General features: G+C 37.7%; 1 protein-coding gene across 1 annotated transcript; it reads right to left on the bottom strand.

Annotated features, from left to right (window-relative positions):
• Positions 1 to 3,553: 3,553 nt before the first annotated feature.
• Positions 3,554 to 18,780, bottom strand: LOC111347277 (uncharacterized). The gene is made up of 7 exons (XM_088755570.1): positions 18,701 to 18,780; positions 18,359 to 18,398; positions 16,992 to 17,327; positions 12,377 to 12,628; positions 6,665 to 6,791; positions 4,804 to 4,875; positions 3,554 to 3,955 (listed from the first exon to the last, which is right to left on the bottom strand). The coding sequence occupies exons 2-7, from the start codon at positions 18,396 to 18,398 to the stop codon at positions 3,868 to 3,870; spliced, it is 915 nt and encodes a 304-aa protein (XP_088611696.1). The 5' UTR covers positions 18,701 to 18,780; the 3' UTR covers positions 3,554 to 3,867.
• Positions 18,781 to 18,913: the final 133 nt, after the last annotated feature.

The following is an 18,913-nucleotide window of genomic DNA, read 5'->3' as shown; positions in this document are numbered from 1 at the left end:
GAAAACTCAACGAAGACCTTAAAGTTCGAGATCAAGCCAGCCACTGTTAGCCAACAATGTCTAGTTTATAAACTACAATGTAACCTGTGCGTTGCAGGATATGTTGGTTGCACTCGCGGCCATCCCCACGTGAAAAGCGAGCTACGAAGAATTCGTCGCTAACTGAACCGGTTTTGATCGTAGCTGCAGCGGCGGGCTTCTCTGTTCACAGGCGGCCCAAGCTCTCTTTAAGAACTACACAAGGAACACAATTTGTATATCGATTTATAAGGATTTGTATGGGATTTTCTACAGGATATCCATAGAGATAGTTAAAAGTGAAAATATTAAATAAAAATGGCTTACCTTACTCCATACATGTGTTGTTTGCTCCTGGTGTCGTTTTTTACCGATTTAATTTGATTTCAGCGGGGTTTTTTTTATCCTGCTTTTCTCTTCTTAAAGAGAAGAGAAAACCAGGATTCAAGAGAAGACCAGGATTAAAAAAAACCGCTTAAATCAAGTTAAATTGGTAAAATAACGACACCAGGAGCAAACAACACACGTATGGAATAAGGTAAGCCATTTTTATTTAATATTTTCACTTTTAACTATCTCTATGGATATCTTGTAGAAAATCCCATACAAATCCTTATAAATCGATATGCAAATTGTGTTCCTTAATTGCGTGGTTCTTAAAGACAGCTTGGGCCGCCCGTGCTCTGTTCATGATAAACCTCACGAACGAAATTAAACAAACGGTAAAATGAAGCACTTTGAAAATTCGAGAATATTATATCCAAGTTGAGGTCAGTATATTTCCATTCTTTTTTACGCTTTTTGAGTTGCTAGGATATCTAAAACAAAAACGATTTTGTTTTTGTTAATGGTCACGCATACACAACATGGCGTGATTTTACGTATTTCGATGAGGATTATTAACAAAATCCCACATTTATTTCCCAAAAGTAAACTTTACATATTTTGAAAGATCGTTAACTCGGGTATTGTCAATCTTAATCTTACGAAATTCTAAAATCAAAACGCTCACACGCTCAAAATTATCGTTGTTTTTCGCCTAGTGTTTCACGAAGCACGGGACAACCATAACTTCTTCACTTCTCATGAATACTCAGATAAATCTAATGTTTATGAAATCATGGTGTTTACGCCAAGGCAAGTTTTAAAACAAATTGGAACTATTGCAGCTTTTCTAGCGCCGGAGTTTTGACAGGCGAGTCAAGTGATTCATGACTACTTTCACTGACCCTGTTTCTACGTGTTTGGGATTGCCACTTGTTGTGCCTAAGTTGAAAATGGCATCCATCGTGTTTCTCAGGAATTAACATATATTTCAAGGAAAAAACTACATAGCATTCATATACTTACTAAAGGCTATCTATATGCAAAAGACGAGTGAATTTGAGTTTTTTTCAGCTTTGCCGAAGATTTGCGATTTTGTTTGATTCTCGGCACGGATCTGCTCTTAAAAAGTAACAATCTGACGGAAAAACTATTTCGTTGCGGTAGCTATGATACAAACTTTGTGAAACAAGAGGCTTCATGTGATCTTATTAAGTAGTTGTAGACAGTTAGAAAGCGGTTGCTCCTATTGGATGTTCGGCTGCAATTTGTCTCGCTTCAATTTGTCTACTTAAGACTTTTTGTTTTGCTTTTCATAAACCTTGATTTGCAGTAGAGGAGTCTTTCTTACAACTTCAACTGTCCCCAGTAGGAAACCTTAATGCCAGCAAACACCCGTGGCGGTAATTGCTGTAACTGGTTGTTTGACAAGTTCCCGAAATCAGTAAGTCATTTCAACGAAGCGTGAACTTTGCTTTCTGCGACATACTTTTTAAAAATACAACTGATGAACGTTTGCGTTTTCCTCACAGTGATGAATAATTAGATAAGTTACTTTACCCTGAAGATCCAAATGCAAAATAACATCGTTCAATCAATATGCCAACATCTCAGACCATCTGCTCGTCTGAGCAGTGGTTCAAATATCAAAGAAGGCGAACACTTTAATCAGATTAATTGCTTGTCGAGAATTAAAACTCGCAAATTGAGAGAAATGGAACAGTTATTTTAACATCATCTCTTAATGTATTCCTTTAACATCACAGGTGATAGGTTCGAATATTTTATTGAAACACCAAGTAAGAAGTGAAGGACCAAAACCAATCAAGCAAATGTTCAACTACGCAGGGGGTCCTGGTATCAATAACACTTTGAGAATTCTCTGACACTAAATAGGATGCTGAGCTCCTCATGTGGAGCGTTTTGTATTATTCTGATCCAGGATCGACGGTTTTCTGTTTAGTTTGAGTCTTTTTAATCCTGTACTAAGCCGACAGAGAATAGTGTTCCTTGATCACGATATGAAATACGAAGTTTTTAGCAATTTGTACCTGACCAAATTTCCAGCTGAGCCAGCAATTATCTATTCATTTTACGTATTCAGATATGTAATAAGACTAAGAGAGAAACCTTCCAGAATCGTTGTAAACTTGCAATATGTAGTTCTCTTCTACATTCAATCTCTTAGGAAGTCTAAAATGCACTTGTTTAGTAGTTTTACGTTGCCATGGTAACCAGATTAAACAACATTTTTCCTCTTATTTACGAGGATTTGATAGAAATACAGTGCTGTGTTCCAAGGTACTGAGGTCCCCCACTTCCCATGATCTATTCTAGATTTGAAAATGTTGTCTTTTGAAGCCTGGATGCCCACTGATGACAACTTTCAGTAATACAAAATGTTGTACACGGTGGTTTTGTAGTTAAATGAAACGTGTACTTCTTTGTCTCATTATTTTTCATGAACGGTTTAAAAACGACTTCGTATGCGACGCGAAAAAAGATTTATATTTTTTGTTTTGAGACGTTGGCTGGTAAAACACACCGTCTTTTTCTCCAAATTAAAAAACTTGTTAAAGCAAAATGTTGAGTCATTTTATAATAACTCGCACATCACTTACGGTTCAGATGAAAGGAATCACGGGTTTGACGTCAGCATAATGCATTGCAAAGCATATAATTCACAAAATCTTGGTACGATTTAAGTTATGCGGCGTAAGTTTCAAAACACACTCGCAAATCTCTTCATTTGACTCCCTGAGATCAAACTTGGTATAGTAATATTCAATGCTCCTGAGGCCAGATAGTTTTGCTTATTTAGTCCTTTCTGAGGTTGGTAACACCCCCTTATCTAATCAGGAGTAACACTCTCAAAACTGTGAGACGGAAGCCGGGTTTTCTAAGTTAAAATTAAAATGAGAGAAGTAATAAACGGATTGTTAAGAACGCTCTTTGTGCTATTTACTGCCTTTAACCGGCCCAAGGCTTGTGCTTCATATCAGATCGTAAACAATCGAAACGATTCACATTACTGCTGCGTTTGCGTCTAAATTCTAATTTGTTTTTCCTCTAGCGATGCTTAGAATAAGCTCTAAAAAAAGTGTTAGGATAAAGATTCGATTGTCAAAGGAAGGAAGCGTTTGAAAAAACTAAAGTAAATCCTGAGATCTTTCCGGTCTCACTTCGAGAGATTGCTCCCAAATTACTTTTCAAGTGATATTGAAATATTAAAATATTAATGTTCCCGCTACTCGTTTCAATTTCTTATTGCACCGTTACTCGTTACTACGTTACTCTGTTTAGTAACACCTCCATCATAGAGGGAAGCCCAACTCAGTGAGGGCCACCTCAGCTTCTTCTTTTAGAATAAATGAGCTTTGCGGCGCAAGAGAGGTTGCAAGTCGAAGCAATATTGTTTTTCTCCATTAACTTTTATTTCTTAATATTTTTGTTGGATTTAAACATGTCCTCAGGTGTCCTCTGGTCAATTAATTGATCTCACGTTTTTTCTTTTACTTTTTTTACTTACAGCGTCAAATCTTCCCAGGATGAAACCTCAATGTCAGCAAACACTCCTGGTGGTAAATATTGTAACTGGTTGTTGGACAAGTCCCTGAAACCAATAGGTCATCACAACGAAGCGTGAACTCTGTTGCCTATGTTAGGTATGTTTTCCTACATCTTGAAAGCACACGATACTTCTCAAAGTACTATAAACAAATGGAAAGCTTAATGTCGTTCTAGAGTTGGGGTACAAATCTTAAAGAGGGCAAATACTCTAATCAGATTCATTGCCTCACGAAAATTTAAACGCTAGAATTTAAAGAAATTGAGGAGAAATTTTTAGATTACCCTTTGTTCGATTCCTTTTAACCTCGCTGGCCATATATCCGAAACGCAAGTTGACCAGTGTTAAAGTCGAATATGAGTAAATCTGTTTTTTAACGTCTTTTTTGGCGTTGCCTCTCTGATTTCTTATAGTTCTTACTGTTTGCTATCCTCTGAGACATTTCAATCTGATGGTTTAAAACGCTCTGGTTAAGGATCTGCTTCAGGCGATAATGTTTCTGTGTAATCATGATAAATTTTGCCTTGGTATAGGATCCTTGGGCATTTACGTGCTCAAGAGATTGGAAGACAAAAACGGCGTGGTTGGGGTAGGACGAGGTTGTCGATAACCACTCGAAAAGGGTCGTTATATCTTGTTGCAATGGTACAGTGAGGTCTTCCAAGATAAGGCTGATACCGGAGACCCCAAAGAAATATTTCAAGTGATTTGACTGAGCTGCATAAGGGAGGTTGCCCTTTTTAAAAAATATCGTTTTTCAACATTTTCTTGACAGGAAGTTTGGATTTCAACTCAGTCTCATGTGAAAGTTCAAATTCGGCTTCTCTACATGGGTACGAGGTCAAAAAAAATCATCACTAAACGTTCTTATGCTAAAGAAACGTCGTCCTTACAGATGTTCCAGCTTCGTGTTGTCACTAAAGGCCCCTACTGACAAGTTCAGCAACTTGTTATTGGACATGTCCCTAGAAACAAATTAACAAATCAGTTACCTTATTTACTCGACTGTGAACCTGAATTTCACAGCTTACAAAGAGATTAAGGACTTTTCTGTATGCTGCTTATTGATTTGACTCGGAACTTCATGTAGAAATGAACTTGCTATGAGGTTTTCTCAAGGTGACGTGTGCACTTGAAATGATTAATTCTCTAAGTAAAAATTATTCTTCGAAAATACCAGAGCCTTGACCAATGCTATTTCTGTTTACTTGAAACAGCGAAAAGAATGAAATATGAAATATGTAATGATCATGATGCAAAGGGAAACACCCGAGATATTTTTTGGTTCTCTTAATTAAAAAATTTGAAACACATGTAATACTAAGTTTCCCTACACAACCAGGATCAGAAGCAAGTGTTTATCTACTGATGGATATTTCAGTGCTGCCCTTAGAAAAAAATTCTGCCTCACTTTGTGCATTAGCTTTAAGTGGATTATTTCCCGTGAACATAGAAATCAGCTCCAAAGCTCATTGGCTTGAGCTGGGTCAAATATGAAGAAGCGTTTCACTTGATCTTCAGGGTCAGTTTAGACATGCAAGGGTAGGATCTGGGGAGGGTGTGATGGGGGCATCCACACCCACCCGCGAGGATTCACTTAATACTGAGCGACGGTTGCAAAGAGAGTTAAAAAGACAAAACAAAACAAAAACAAACAAACAAACGAAGAAACAAAATCGAACCAACGCAAACTGACTGAGCCACAAATACATTTCTAATTCCTAATTCAAGTAAATTTAGTCATCTATTTATCTCGTTAGCATTTGCCAATGATTTAATCATGAATATCACCTGAAAACTTAATCGATATTGATTTTGACAAGATTACGGCCTTGCCGGAAAACTCTACTTCTTCTCAATGCGATAGTAAGTAAAAATTTGATATGATCACGAGGAGCATAGAAGCTAGATTCTGGTTGCCGGTCATTCTCCTAAAGGCAAGCTCACGGGAAGCGTTGCAGCTGTTAAAGCCTTTATAATCCAATATGTTGATGAGCATCTCATGCAAAGAACTTTGTACTTCGCTGATCTAAGATCGACTATTTTCCGTCCTCAGTTCGAGTATTTTTGTACTGTAGTGATCCGACGCGGGTTAATTCTCCTTGATTACGGTATGAAACAATGAGTTTAAGAAATTCACTGAAGTCGAAATCTCCAGCTGATCCTAATATCGTTTTCTTTTGCTCATCTAGACGTGTAAATTTCCAAACTGCTTCACTTGAGGAATTAAATTTTTCTCACCTTAAAGTCTGAAAGCGCCTGAAGAGGGCCTTATGAACATAGTCCTGATGGACCAAATTATTCAGTGTTTGTCGCCTGTCAGTTTTTATGTACTACGTTGAGTCTGTTTCAGTCAAAAGATTAAGTACTCTCACACTGATAGTCCGAAATAGATATCTTCTTAAAACTCACTTAGTACCAAGATATTTCATATCACTTGAAGATTATCTCCGCTTGCAGCTCGTTTATATCCATTAGACCTGTTCACTTTTGGCTGCTTAGTTTAGATCACAAACAATGCCAAAACACCAAAACTATGCGTCTGAACCCAGCTATTAATCTTCTCCTCAGCTCCTGACACAATCACACCTTACCAAATTTACCAAATTCAAGATATTTTTCTGGGTTGTAATTGTTAATGTTTTTTGTTGTTTTCACGTGAGATAAATGCAAACTCCTCATACTTTCTGCAGTGTCACCTCTTAATTCAGTCAAGCATATACCGAATTTATGTCATGCATACAAAGTACTTACAGTTTTCCTGTAGCTCGCGGAATTTTCTTTGGAATTGACTTTAGCTGTTTTCCTTCACAATTGGCTGATACTAAGCCCTTCATGTTACCTTCAAGGACTTTGCATTGGCACGGTTGAGGGCACTCAGCTGACAAACAAAAACAGACTTCAATTAAACTTGTTATTTGAATCATATTTGTTTTTAATCGTTCACTTTTATTTAAAGATTTTATCAACCGAAAGCTGTTAAATCAAATCGATGATGATACGTTAGAAAGTAAACCATCCGTTCAGCGATATTCCTTAGCATCATCAGAGACTAAAATCTGATGTCACCCATTGAAATGACAGGCAAATTTCTAATCAGATTTTTTAAAATGATGTTCTGCCTTTTTTAACACCGTCCTTTTTAATCACTCACATGATTTTTATTCGCCATGATTGAAAATGATCTAAAATAATAACTCTTTTGTTTGTATTTAACTCTCTGTTTGTATTTTGACTCACCCTACGAGCTCGAATACAGCACAAGTCGTAAAAATACTCAGCGATACTACACAACAAAACGTCTAATAAGATATATTTATTTTCCGTTTAATTTGTCCAAAGATAAAAAAAATAAAGGCAACACGAGGTAAATTTTGCTGTTCATAGTGTTTAATAGAGCAAAGATAACCATTCCGTTTAATTTCCTTATACAACATGTACGTCGCGACATTAACATGGCCACCCTGACCGGAAAACGTCCCTCCGCGGCCTCTATGGACATTGAATAAAGGGGGTAAGTTTCTAAAGAAACTGTGGTGCTGCGTCGATGGGGTAACAAGGTAATTTGGTAACATCTGACTAACTTCAAAGTGTAAATTGGCCACCGTAAAGAGTTAAAAAGCTGACGTTTCGAGCGTTAGCCCTTCGTCAGAGCGCAACATTGGTTTTGTCACCTCGTCAATACGACCGTTTCTTTCGGCTCGGAGAGACAGCCATACATTTTCGAATAATGAACCCTCGTAAATGTGATCACCCGTTAATACGGCCAACGGCCACATGTTATTATGCAATATAATTATCAATACACATTATGCAATATCATTATCAATAACGATTTCATTAAAAAGAAGTGTTCTTAAAACGTTCGGTCTTCCAGCCTGGGATTTCAAACCGCCTGTTTCGTCTGAGTAATGAGAGCATACGATCGGGTAAATGGCCCGTAGCATGGTAAAAAGGCCTGTGGAAACCGGTCTTCAAAAAGGAGAATCGGTCTTGTGAAAAGAACTATCGACCGATAACACTACTCAGTACGGTGGATAAGGTGTATGAACAAATACTGAGCACACAAGTTAATGCCTTCTTCGATCCTATTCTTAATAATTGCTTATGATGTGCATACATAAGCAGAACAACACTGCTGAGCTTGACTGAGAAATGGAAAATGGCTGCTGACTCCAAACAGTATGTAGGAATACTATCAACTGACATGAGCAAAGCCTTCGATTCTCTTCACCCGGCACTCATGGTAAACAAATTCAAAGCTTATGGCTTCTCAGAGGAAGCGCTTTGCCTTATAAGGTCATACTTTACTGACCGACAAAATAGGGTCAAATTAGATTCAGTGATGAGCTGTTGGAGGGATACTACAAGAGGTTGTCCACAAGGATCATCATTTGGGCCACTTATGTGGAATATTTTCCACTTAACTTTGTTAATCAACAGTTCGCCTAGTAATTTGAACCTGTGTATGTATGCTGAAGACCACCAGCTTTTTGTAACAGGAAATTCGATACAGAAGGTAGAGCAATCATTAAATCATGATGAGGGAGGAGACAAGCTATTTCTGGGTGGTACACAGACAACTTTTTAATGGGAAATCATGAGAAATATAATACCATGTCGATAGGAAAGAAGAACGATGATGAACAATCAATAAGTGTTGACATTGATGGAGAAAACATTGCATCTGTACCCGCGCTTAAACTATTAGGGGTTACTATCGATAATAAGCTTGAATTTAGTCCACATATTAGTGCTATTTGTAAGAAGGCTAGCAGAAAAGTAAATGCTCTTGTTCATCTTAGGCGCCTGATCACTATAGAAGCTAAGCTTCAGATCAGCTGTTCAAATCGGCCATATTACCTGACCTCACATATTGCCATACTGTGTGGCATTTTTGTAAAGCATCGGAGAAAAGAAAACTAGAAAAGATTCAAGAAAGGGCGTTATGCGCAGTATTCAACGACAGGAAAACTGAATATGGAGAATAATTGGAAAAGGGGCGTCTACCTAGTTTAGAAAATAGGCGTCTTCAAGACATTTTGATACTAATGTCTAAGGTCCAAAACTCCTTGGCACCTGAGCCCATTTGTGAAATTTTCTATAAGCAAGTAAAACACTATAATCTAAGATGTGGAGAAATCCCCATTCCTAGATTCAGGACGGTGAAGTATGGGAAACATAGTGTTAAATATCTAGGCCCCTATTTATGGGGGAAAATAAGTCGAGATATTCCAAGAAATAGTCTTCAAGCCTTCAAGAAAGCCATCAGGAGAATTAATATTACGAACCTTTTAGATAAGTCATGCAAATGCAATGCCTGTATTACATAATAGCTTCTTATTAACTAAATTTTACATGCATATGATTGATACATTTTGCTCTGTATGATTGTCTGTTTATTTTCCATTTTATATTTTATTATATTGTATATATTTATATGAATATCATTTAAAATTATTGTAGATAGGAAAAATTTTTTTTTTTTTTTTTGTGTGTCCCCAATTAGCTTGGTAGCTAAATCTCTTGACACATTAATAAAGTACTCACTCACTCACAGTAAGACGGTCTGTGAAAAACACGCACTAATTATTTTCTTATGCGGTTATTTGATCATGACTTAAACACCGCGCGCCTGCTACGAGTGACATACGTATGGGTAATCGCATGGGGCCGAGTAAAATTAAGGATTAATATCACGCCTGTTTTCGGAAGTTGCTGAAATTACCCGAGTCGCGCAGCGACGAGGGCAATTTCTGCAACTTCCGAGAACACAAGTGATATTAATCCTTAATTTTACGAGGAACCATGTGATTACTTGTTTATAATGTAAGGGGCAAAATGTTTTCTTACTGATCTCGCGCAAAACGGGACGCCATTTTAAAAAAAAAAACAGAAATTTCTTTACCTTGGCAGCCGTTGCTAAGCGATTTTCAGCCAATCATTTGCAAGTGATTTTGCCCGCGGCAATTACAAAAATTAAGATAAAATGCCCTCTGTCTTGATCAATCACAATTCAGTAATTTTGCCCCTTATATGATAAGAATATTAACGGGATTCGACTCTATTTGACTTCAGAAGAAACCTTCATATACGTCGGTTTGAGACTTTGGCAAGCTTTTTAGTTAGCAATTCGGAACAGTTTTGCAAATACCTGGACTCAGATATTCAATAATTTTATCAGCACAGTCCTAGTTGGCACTACAGCGAAAAAGATTAAATTCAGATTCAGAAGGTTTTTGCCAATTGCAGGCAGTATTATTTTCACCCTACTTTTTCACGAAAGATAAAGAGAATAGCTTCACCATTATCAATTAACCTTTAGTTGGATAAGTTTCTCAGCGCAGTCAATCGCTAAAGATCGATAATTAATAACCTTTAATTTATTTTCAGATTCGTCTTCAACTCATGTAAACAGTCAGTTGATTATGAACAGAAATCATAGCAAAGCCAAGAATAGGAAAGTTGTGAGTGATCACATTATTTTAGACCTAGTAGGATTCTTTCCAATGAGGAGCGAGAGAGGTCAAGGCACGATTGACCGAGATCGTTTCCCCTCAAACTGGTAACAAGACTGCATATCTGACTTCCAGTGCAATTTCAAACTCTAGGCCACTCTAACAGCTGCTATGATAGATGCAAACGGCTGCTACAACTCCGTCTTCTTAAGACTTCTTTCACAAATGTCGGAAAAAAGAACACTGCACCAGAATGCATTCGTTAAATAATTCGCTTAGAATCAGGGGAGAAGAATGAATTCCTTGCTAGTTATCAACTTCGACAAGCAAATTCAGTTCGTTTACAAAAAAGCAGAAGAGTGAATACAAGACGGTTGCTATCCGTCGAGGCCTTGCTATTAGAGAGTGTTGTGGCCGTCAATTGCAAGGAGGCCCATGTTAACAGCGTTACGGTAAGAGCGCTCTTTCGCCCATGAGGAAGTTTGAGACCTTGAACGGAAGGCGAGCTGATGAAGATCTATGCAAGTTTATATCGTGCTCATTCATTAAAGTCAAAGAAATCAAGTAAAGTCAATCAAAGTCGATTCCATGAACTCCGATATTTAATGCCACCCATACAACACCATTGAAACTAACAGGAGGTTGAAAATTGTCGTGCATGTAGAGATAACAACAAATTAAACCACTCCACGTAAAAAACGAAATGCCACAAAATAAAAAGACAATCGCACAAGACCGCTGATGTGGAGGTTGGGAGGGAAAATTTTTTTTAATCGACAAATAAACCAAGTGTCAATAATGAATGTTTTGATACTTTCTATCTCTGTTTCTTTCCAACGGACAGACTTTCTTAAAAGGCGGAGATTACTTTCGAGAGGTTCGCTCTAAACGCACAGAATTTTATAGCTGAAATCGATTACTATGGAGCATAAACTATTCTTAGGTTTAAGGGCTTTGAGAATTTAAAAGCTGGATTCATGGCGTTGTTTTTCATTTGCTTGTCAGTTTCATTGTCGAAAAAACTCTAATGATACCTAGTTAAGCTTGATTAAGAAAAGCCTGTAGAGAATGAAACAGTCTTGTTTATTTTACGTAGCTTGTGCAATAAAATAATTACCCAGTGAAACACCGCAGATTTTACTAACTTTATTTATCAATTTGTTTTCTCAGGAGCAGGGCCCTAGCTAGCATGAGGCAATACGAGGCAATTGCCTCGTCTTGATTTTGGCCTTTTTTTGGGTACCAGCATCGCTCAGCAATAAGAAAGTGAACTTCTACACTTGCCCAAGATTGACTTTTCTGAAGAAAAATGCCGCAGAAAATGCTTAAAAGGGTATTTCTGAGCCTCCAGATTTCAACATTTTCCGGGGGGGCATGTCAGACCCGAAACTTGCCTTGTCTTTTTCTGAAGTCTGGCTACGGCCCTTAGGAGTAACACTCAAACAAAGAAAGACACAGGACAAAACAGAAACATATTTCAAAATGTCATTCACCGTTTCGTTTTGGTGAGAAACATGGGCTTACTATTTGTTCTCGCATGGAATATGTTTGCAATAAACCATTCACTTTCACTTCCAAATTCGTTAATCGAAAATAAGAGTGAAATAGAAATGAAAAAAGCTAATTACCATTTCGAACAGAGAAGTAATTTTTTACACTGAAATAATTTAAAAGCATAGCCTTTTCTGGACAAAGTCTTCTTTTACATGTAGTTCTCTTTTCGTTAATGATACGAATAAACGCCGCTCTAAGCAACCATTAACCTGCACACTAATTGAACGCAAAATCAATAAAAATAACGTAGCGAGTAATTTTTTTGTTCGAGATATGAAACTACGCTGCAATTGAAATTGATTTACTTGATAAATATTATTTGTGAGATTACCCTTACATAAAAATTGTAGACAATTTCACTCTAAAACAAAATTAAAGACAAATCGTAAGGTTACCCTAAGCATAAACAACAGCTCAGCTCTTCTTAAAGTAAAATGTATAACTTGAAACTTACTCTCGACAACAAGACTGATGTTAATCCTCTTCAACTGACCATGGTCGTCCACCTCACAGCTGTAATTTGTATTTCTTTCTTCTTCAGTGACGTTGATTTGGAGTCGCACACTAGTGCTGTTCTGCACAACATCACCATTCCTTCTCCAGACAATACGAGGAGCCGGTCCACCTTCCGCCGGGCACCACAAAGATGAAGAATGGTTGAGCAGGGCAAACTGAGTCTTTGCGACTTCCATTAGGTTTGTGGGAACTAAACACAAACACAAACCCTATAAGACGTCGAGATTTGTACATGGAAAAATATAATGGAAACTTTATTTGTGTTTTGAAATGTACAATTGTAAATCTCACTACGTATAGGCAATTTACAAATGCTGGTTGAGATTGGCTTATTCAACACACACTCAAAAATCAAAATTGCATCAAATCTGCGTTGTCCCAATTCCTATTTCTACAACAAAAGACGTAATATGTTGCTCTAATAGCTACATCTATCATTTTCTTGATTATGTAAAGCTGCTGCTTTTTGTCAATGCCTATGTCATTCATCATGTTTAAGAACGTAGACCATTCATCTGAGAAAACGCCAGGGGAGCTCATGGAGAGATTTACAAACTTCACACATCTGAAAGTTCTACTCATTTCGTTAATCAAGTTCCGATATTTTCTTTTTTACGCACTGCATTGTTGTACAGGTTAGATTCGAAACCAACCGTTAATTCTAGAACATTTAGGCACTTGGACTGGGTTAGGAAAAGAAGATCTGGGCAATAACTTTCACCAGTTCTTATTGAGGGATTTAGAAAACCAGTAACATCTGCATAGATTGAGGAGCTAACATTTATTACAGGTTGAAGGGACTTGGCAATGAAGTTAAGGATTGAGTCGTGTCTCCAGGTAAAGCTATCAAGGCATTCTTGACAACCAGCAAAAACATGAAGGAGTGACTGAGGATTAAGGCAAAAGGAACAATCAGGACTTTTGTGATAATCCCCATCTTACCAAATTCTTACGTGTAGGAAGAGAATTGTTGATGTAGCGGATGGTAAGGTTGTAAATGCCCTTCGGTAGATGACACTGGGCCACTGACCAAATAGAATTAACAGATGACACAATGAATACTTGATAACATTTGAGAAGAAGAAACCTTGAGATGTTAGGTGGTGTTGCAGTTTATCCTCTTGATTAGAACGGAAATCCTTAAGAACTTCCTTAGTGGATTTGTATTGTATTGTATTGTAATCTTTATTTAGACACGATCAATTCATCAGCCTATAAAAATACATATCACATACGCTAAGATATTTAAAATTAAAACTACGTACTATAACACTAAAGCTGTTTTCCGTGAATGCCGTGCGTTAGACTTTAAAAATGTCATTGATCTTACGTTTAAATAACCCCAGAGACTCTGTGTTCCTTATATCGCGTGGTAAACTGTTCCATAATGTGGCGCCATTGTAGCTAAAGCTTTTTCTGTAATAATTAGTGCGCGGTAGTGGAACATTAAGCTTATTTTCAGAGTCCCTGAGGTCATAAGCAGAGTCACGCCACGTAAACTTTGAATATAGATACCTTGGAGCTAGCCCGTGCAGACATCTAAACATCATGGTGGCTTTATGGATTTCCTGCTGGCGTGCAAGATTTTTCCATCCTAAAAACTCGAGTAGCTCAGTACACATCATATTGAATATTAGTGTGACAGCTTGACGATTTCCAGAGAGCTTTCAAGGAATCATTTGGGGACTCTTTTAATGAATTTCGGAGAACTGACTGGCACTGAGTAAATTTGATAGAGGGAGGAAAAATATTAAGACCAAATTTATTGCTTTCTAGGAAAACATTGCTCAGTGCACCAGATATCGGAATATCAAGCCATTTTCGGATGTAGCCATTCACTACAGGGTCGAGATGTTGCGATATCCAGGTTTTGGATATATTTGCTATGGTGAAATGCCATGACAACTTCGACGGGACATAGCGGCTGTACAGAAGAAGTTTGTGTTTAGGATGCAGTGGCTTTATATCGATGTCATTCATCAAGATTTGTACAAGAGAAGACAATTGAGATTTTTGTTGGCTATTAGACATGTTGAAGTCAAAGAAGCGACCTAAGCAACGAAATGATACACCCATTTCCACACAGGGAATTAGAACTCCATTGATCAACAGCTTGGGTAAATATTGGACAGATTTAGCGCACAGTTTCCGTATTCCAAAAGTAGAACATTTGTCAACTCTGATCGTCATGTTCGACCAACTACACCATAATATGAAGCGATTAATTAGGTGTTGATTTTCTGATTCTTGACCGCTTATGACAGCGGCATCGTCGGCGAACTGAAACTAGTGAATGGGATTTAAGAACTCAAGGGAAAAGCCAAACTGGCGGTATTTTTCAGATTTAATATGCTGTAAAAACGTGTTAAAACACAAGTTAAAGAAAAGTGGGCTAAGGCAATCACCTTGGAGTACACCACGACCGACAAATATAAACGCAGTGTGAAATTCATTTGTAAGAGTAGAGGTTGTGAAGTCCGTGTAAAGACTTTTCACCAGTGCTTTAATATGATCGGGAATGTGGTGGTAATCAAGAGCGGTTTGGATCAAGTTGTGATGAACTTCACCAAAAGCGCTTTTAAGATCCAAAAGAGTAATGGCTAGTAAACGCTGTTTGGCACGAGCTTTGTTAATGATATCAGCCATTTGAGCAGTATGCTCAAAAGTTCCAGAAAGACCTTTTTGAATTTCCTGGTCAATGTAGCTGTTAGCGGCGAGGAAGTTGAAAATGGCATTACGAAGACACGAGGTCAAAACCTTTAAAGGCACAGATTGTAAAGTAATAGGACGAAGGTCAGCAGGGTTATTGGTGTCTTCCTTTTTATGGATAAGGATTGTGCAGGCTCGCTTCCATTCGCTTGGGACGGAGCCAGTAGACCAAGCTGGGCGTATGATTTCAGATAAGTATTTGCGAAGAAAAGGACATCGTTTGAAACAAATTATTGACAGTTGATCTAGGGGACAAGGAGAACCAGACGCCTTCATTTTTCTTATCACATTTGAGATCCGTTGATATGTTGGAGGTTCAAGGTTAAAAGGAATTACAGGTTCTGATAAAGTAGGTATCCAGCTTGGAAGGTTGAAAACTTTAGTCGGATTTACTGACGAAAAAGTTCTTGTAAAGTAATCTTAGCACTCGTTCATGGAAAACGAAGGCAACATTTCGTCTTTTTTGTTGAAGATCGTTTTGACATATCCCCAGAAATATTTGGAGATGGAATGATCATGATTCATCAGGTCAGTGTTGAGTTGACGCGACGTGTTGTCACGCAATAAGTGAGATACGTATTTCATTTCTGTGATGTCGGCGTTCGCCTCAAGATTTTAAGGGATTTCTTAAGATCATTTCTAGATTTTCCCTCGTATTTCATTATCAGGTTTCCACTAGGCGCTTGTGCAACTTGACCAAAATTATCAGAGAAGTAGTCATAAACAGTGTCGTTCAGAAGTTCAACACTTATTTAAAGATGCCCCCCCCGCCCTTTCCCAGTAGACAGGCCAGACCACATCACTGAAATCACGTGAGTGGGTTCTTTAACGTCCCCTGCCTAACAAAATTAACTAATTAATAGATGCAGGAGATGGGAAATACGGTTTTTTCGTTGTTATCCGAGAAGACTAGAATGTCTATCCATTTCTTGATATTATAGAAAGGTAGCGCATTCTCCTCAGTTATTTTAAGACCTTGAATGTTGGTCCGGCCGGGGCTCGAACCATCGACCTCGACCTTCCGCACAACAGTCCAGCGCTCTAAACAACTGAGCTAACCGGGAGGCGGTTCATCTTTCTAAACCGAGAATCGGGTGTAAGACTCGGTGTCTAGTTAAGTACATCTACGGAAAGTTGTTACTAGGGTAACATCATAATCTGCACTTACGAAAATAGGCGCCCAAACACTATTTTTTATCTAGAAGCCAGATTAAAGTTTTCAAATTTGAGGAGTTGAAGACCTGCGCATAAAAAATTCTCGCAGAATTTAATCACGCGAAATTAAGTCCCCTATAGAAAATCCACAACACAGAAAAAAATGATCGATAATGGTAATTGAACTGAGTGGAGTGCAATTTGGGCTGAAGTCATACGTGTGATTTGAAATCACAAGTATGATTTCAGACCAAAATTGCACGACACGAGGTTCCATTACCACTTTATTACATCAATTTTGAAATCGCCCAAATACAGGACTTGGTCTATTCATATATTCTACTGATGCAATACTGAGCCGGTTTTTAAATAAAAAGCGGAACCAGAAACGCTTTTACATCTTATTTTGTATGCAAACACAAAGACTTTGACTTCATGTGTCAAAAACTCAGTCAAGCGTAAAATGATGCGATTTAGAGCAAAAAATGGTGCAATTTGCGAATATTTCGCCAATTAGAGCCAATCAGATTACAGGGACCACTAGTGATTTCACAATGGATGTAATAAACATGTAATAGCAACAACATATATACAGGATATGTATCAACAAATACACAAATTATGAACTATTCTTACTGGCAGGAATTATACCAATAAGAAAATGAAAAAATAAGCCTGAAAAATCTTACCTGTTTCATTCCTTGCTTTTCCCTCATACTCTGATTGAAATTTAAACCGGTATCCATGCTGAGGTGAAAATCTTAACCACATGTTATGTCCACTGGATCGCAGGGTAAAAGAAGGAGAGCTTATTCCGCAAAATACACCCAGTAGATTGGCAGACTGATTATAGCCATCACGGACCTCAAGATACTCCTCATCAGCACAAGGTGCTCCAAGCAACGAGGGCTTCCAGATGCCAAATCTTATTTCCACATATTGTCCTTTCTCCACTTGAAGGACCTGAGTTGTATCAAAGTCTCGCATCGTATATTGCCTGGAGTAAACTTCTGTGATTATCGCAGCTATTATAAAGAAAATAATTTCATAGAGTAAGAAGTGAATACACTTTGTACAATAAGTTGGCCAATGGTTGTTTATCTCGTTCTCAAGTCTCTGTTATCGTGTACGTAAAAGATAATGTAAACTATTCATAAACTTTCAGATTAGCTTCATGAAGAAATTTTCCCAGTACTTTTCTTGTGCACCTGTAATATGAGAGGAATTTATTTTTCACAAACCAGTGTCTGAGCAAGTCAAACTCCTACGTCATTAATTAACAATCGACTCATGCTGCGCCATTTGATTCAAACGATGTCACTGATGATCTATGAGGTAGGCATGGATTTCAAAAATGATATTCACACAAATACGATATTCTAGTTTGGAACTGTCTTAAATGCCGCTGGTAAGGTTTGAATAACTTCCGCCTTCAAAAAAGTTGTACTGCCAGCCTGCAATGCTTGTCTAAATCGTGGTTAAAATTTGCGCGGAATTACCCTTAGTGGCCGAAAAATCTTCCCCCCTTTGTATCATGTGTATTTTCCTAAATGTAGCTGGTGTACTCGACCTAACATTTATCACTAATGGCTGATTTATGAAGAACATAAACTCCCCAAAATTATAAAATACAATATTATTACTTTATTCGTGTTAGTTAAAAGAAGGAACTGCTAAAAAGGCATCGAGCCTGTATAAAAAAAGAAGAAGAAGAAAAAAAAAAAAACAAACAAACAAAACTAAACAAAAAAACAGTAGTAGTCAACATATACAATTAGAGCCGATGAATCTCACAGATTTTTTCCTTCAGCTATTCTGCATATAGATAATGTTAATGATTTCCCTTGGTTCTGCCGATAAGTTTACGTGAATATGCTAACAAAATACTCACCTCAAACATCGCTTATTAGTTGTTATCCTACCGATAGAATTAATCCAAGCTTACCCTCGGCAAATCACACTTACGTTTGTTCTGATACCCAAACTACAATCATTCGCCACAAACTCGCTCGTTAAAACTACATGTGTCTTTTACCAACAAGCGCAACCTACTTACCCAAAACAAAAGTGAAAGTCCACATGCTGTTGATGGACATCTTTCCTGGAAAAAGAAAACAAATGAGTATCAAAATTGAAAGCTATCTAATCTGCATGACTCTCCTCGGCACCTCAGTACATCTATACGTTGTATATGTTGCGGTTCAGTGTCACCTCGGCTTCAATCTTACTTTCTTCGTCTCGTAATTGAACCAGGACATTTATGCCTTAACGACAAAGCGTTCCTTTGGCCAATATGGCTACAGTATGCTGATAATGTTTACGCTATTTTGCCCATCGAAGCACCCAAACACCCTTCGACAGACGTTTGAATGAATAAGCGAAATAATTTCTACCTTACACTATTTCAGGAGTGTTTCAGCTGCGTACATCACATGTTCAAAATGACACTAGCCCTGTGTAGGTTGGTTGATACTCCTGCAATAAAAATTGTTCACTTTCTGAATTTTTAATGCTCTTTCTAAACATTGCTTGTAAATAAAGACTTTTAGCAACATCCGGCACATTTTCATGGACTACTATTTTACCACTGTTTTGACGCTCACGGTGATAG

Source organism: Stylophora pistillata, chromosome 1, assembly GCF_964205215.1.
Source record: "Stylophora pistillata chromosome 1, jaStyPist1.2, whole genome shotgun sequence".
Classification (NCBI taxonomy): domain Eukaryota; kingdom Metazoa; phylum Cnidaria; class Anthozoa; order Scleractinia; family Pocilloporidae; genus Stylophora; species Stylophora pistillata.
This window is presented reverse-complemented; position numbering and strand designations above follow the sequence as displayed.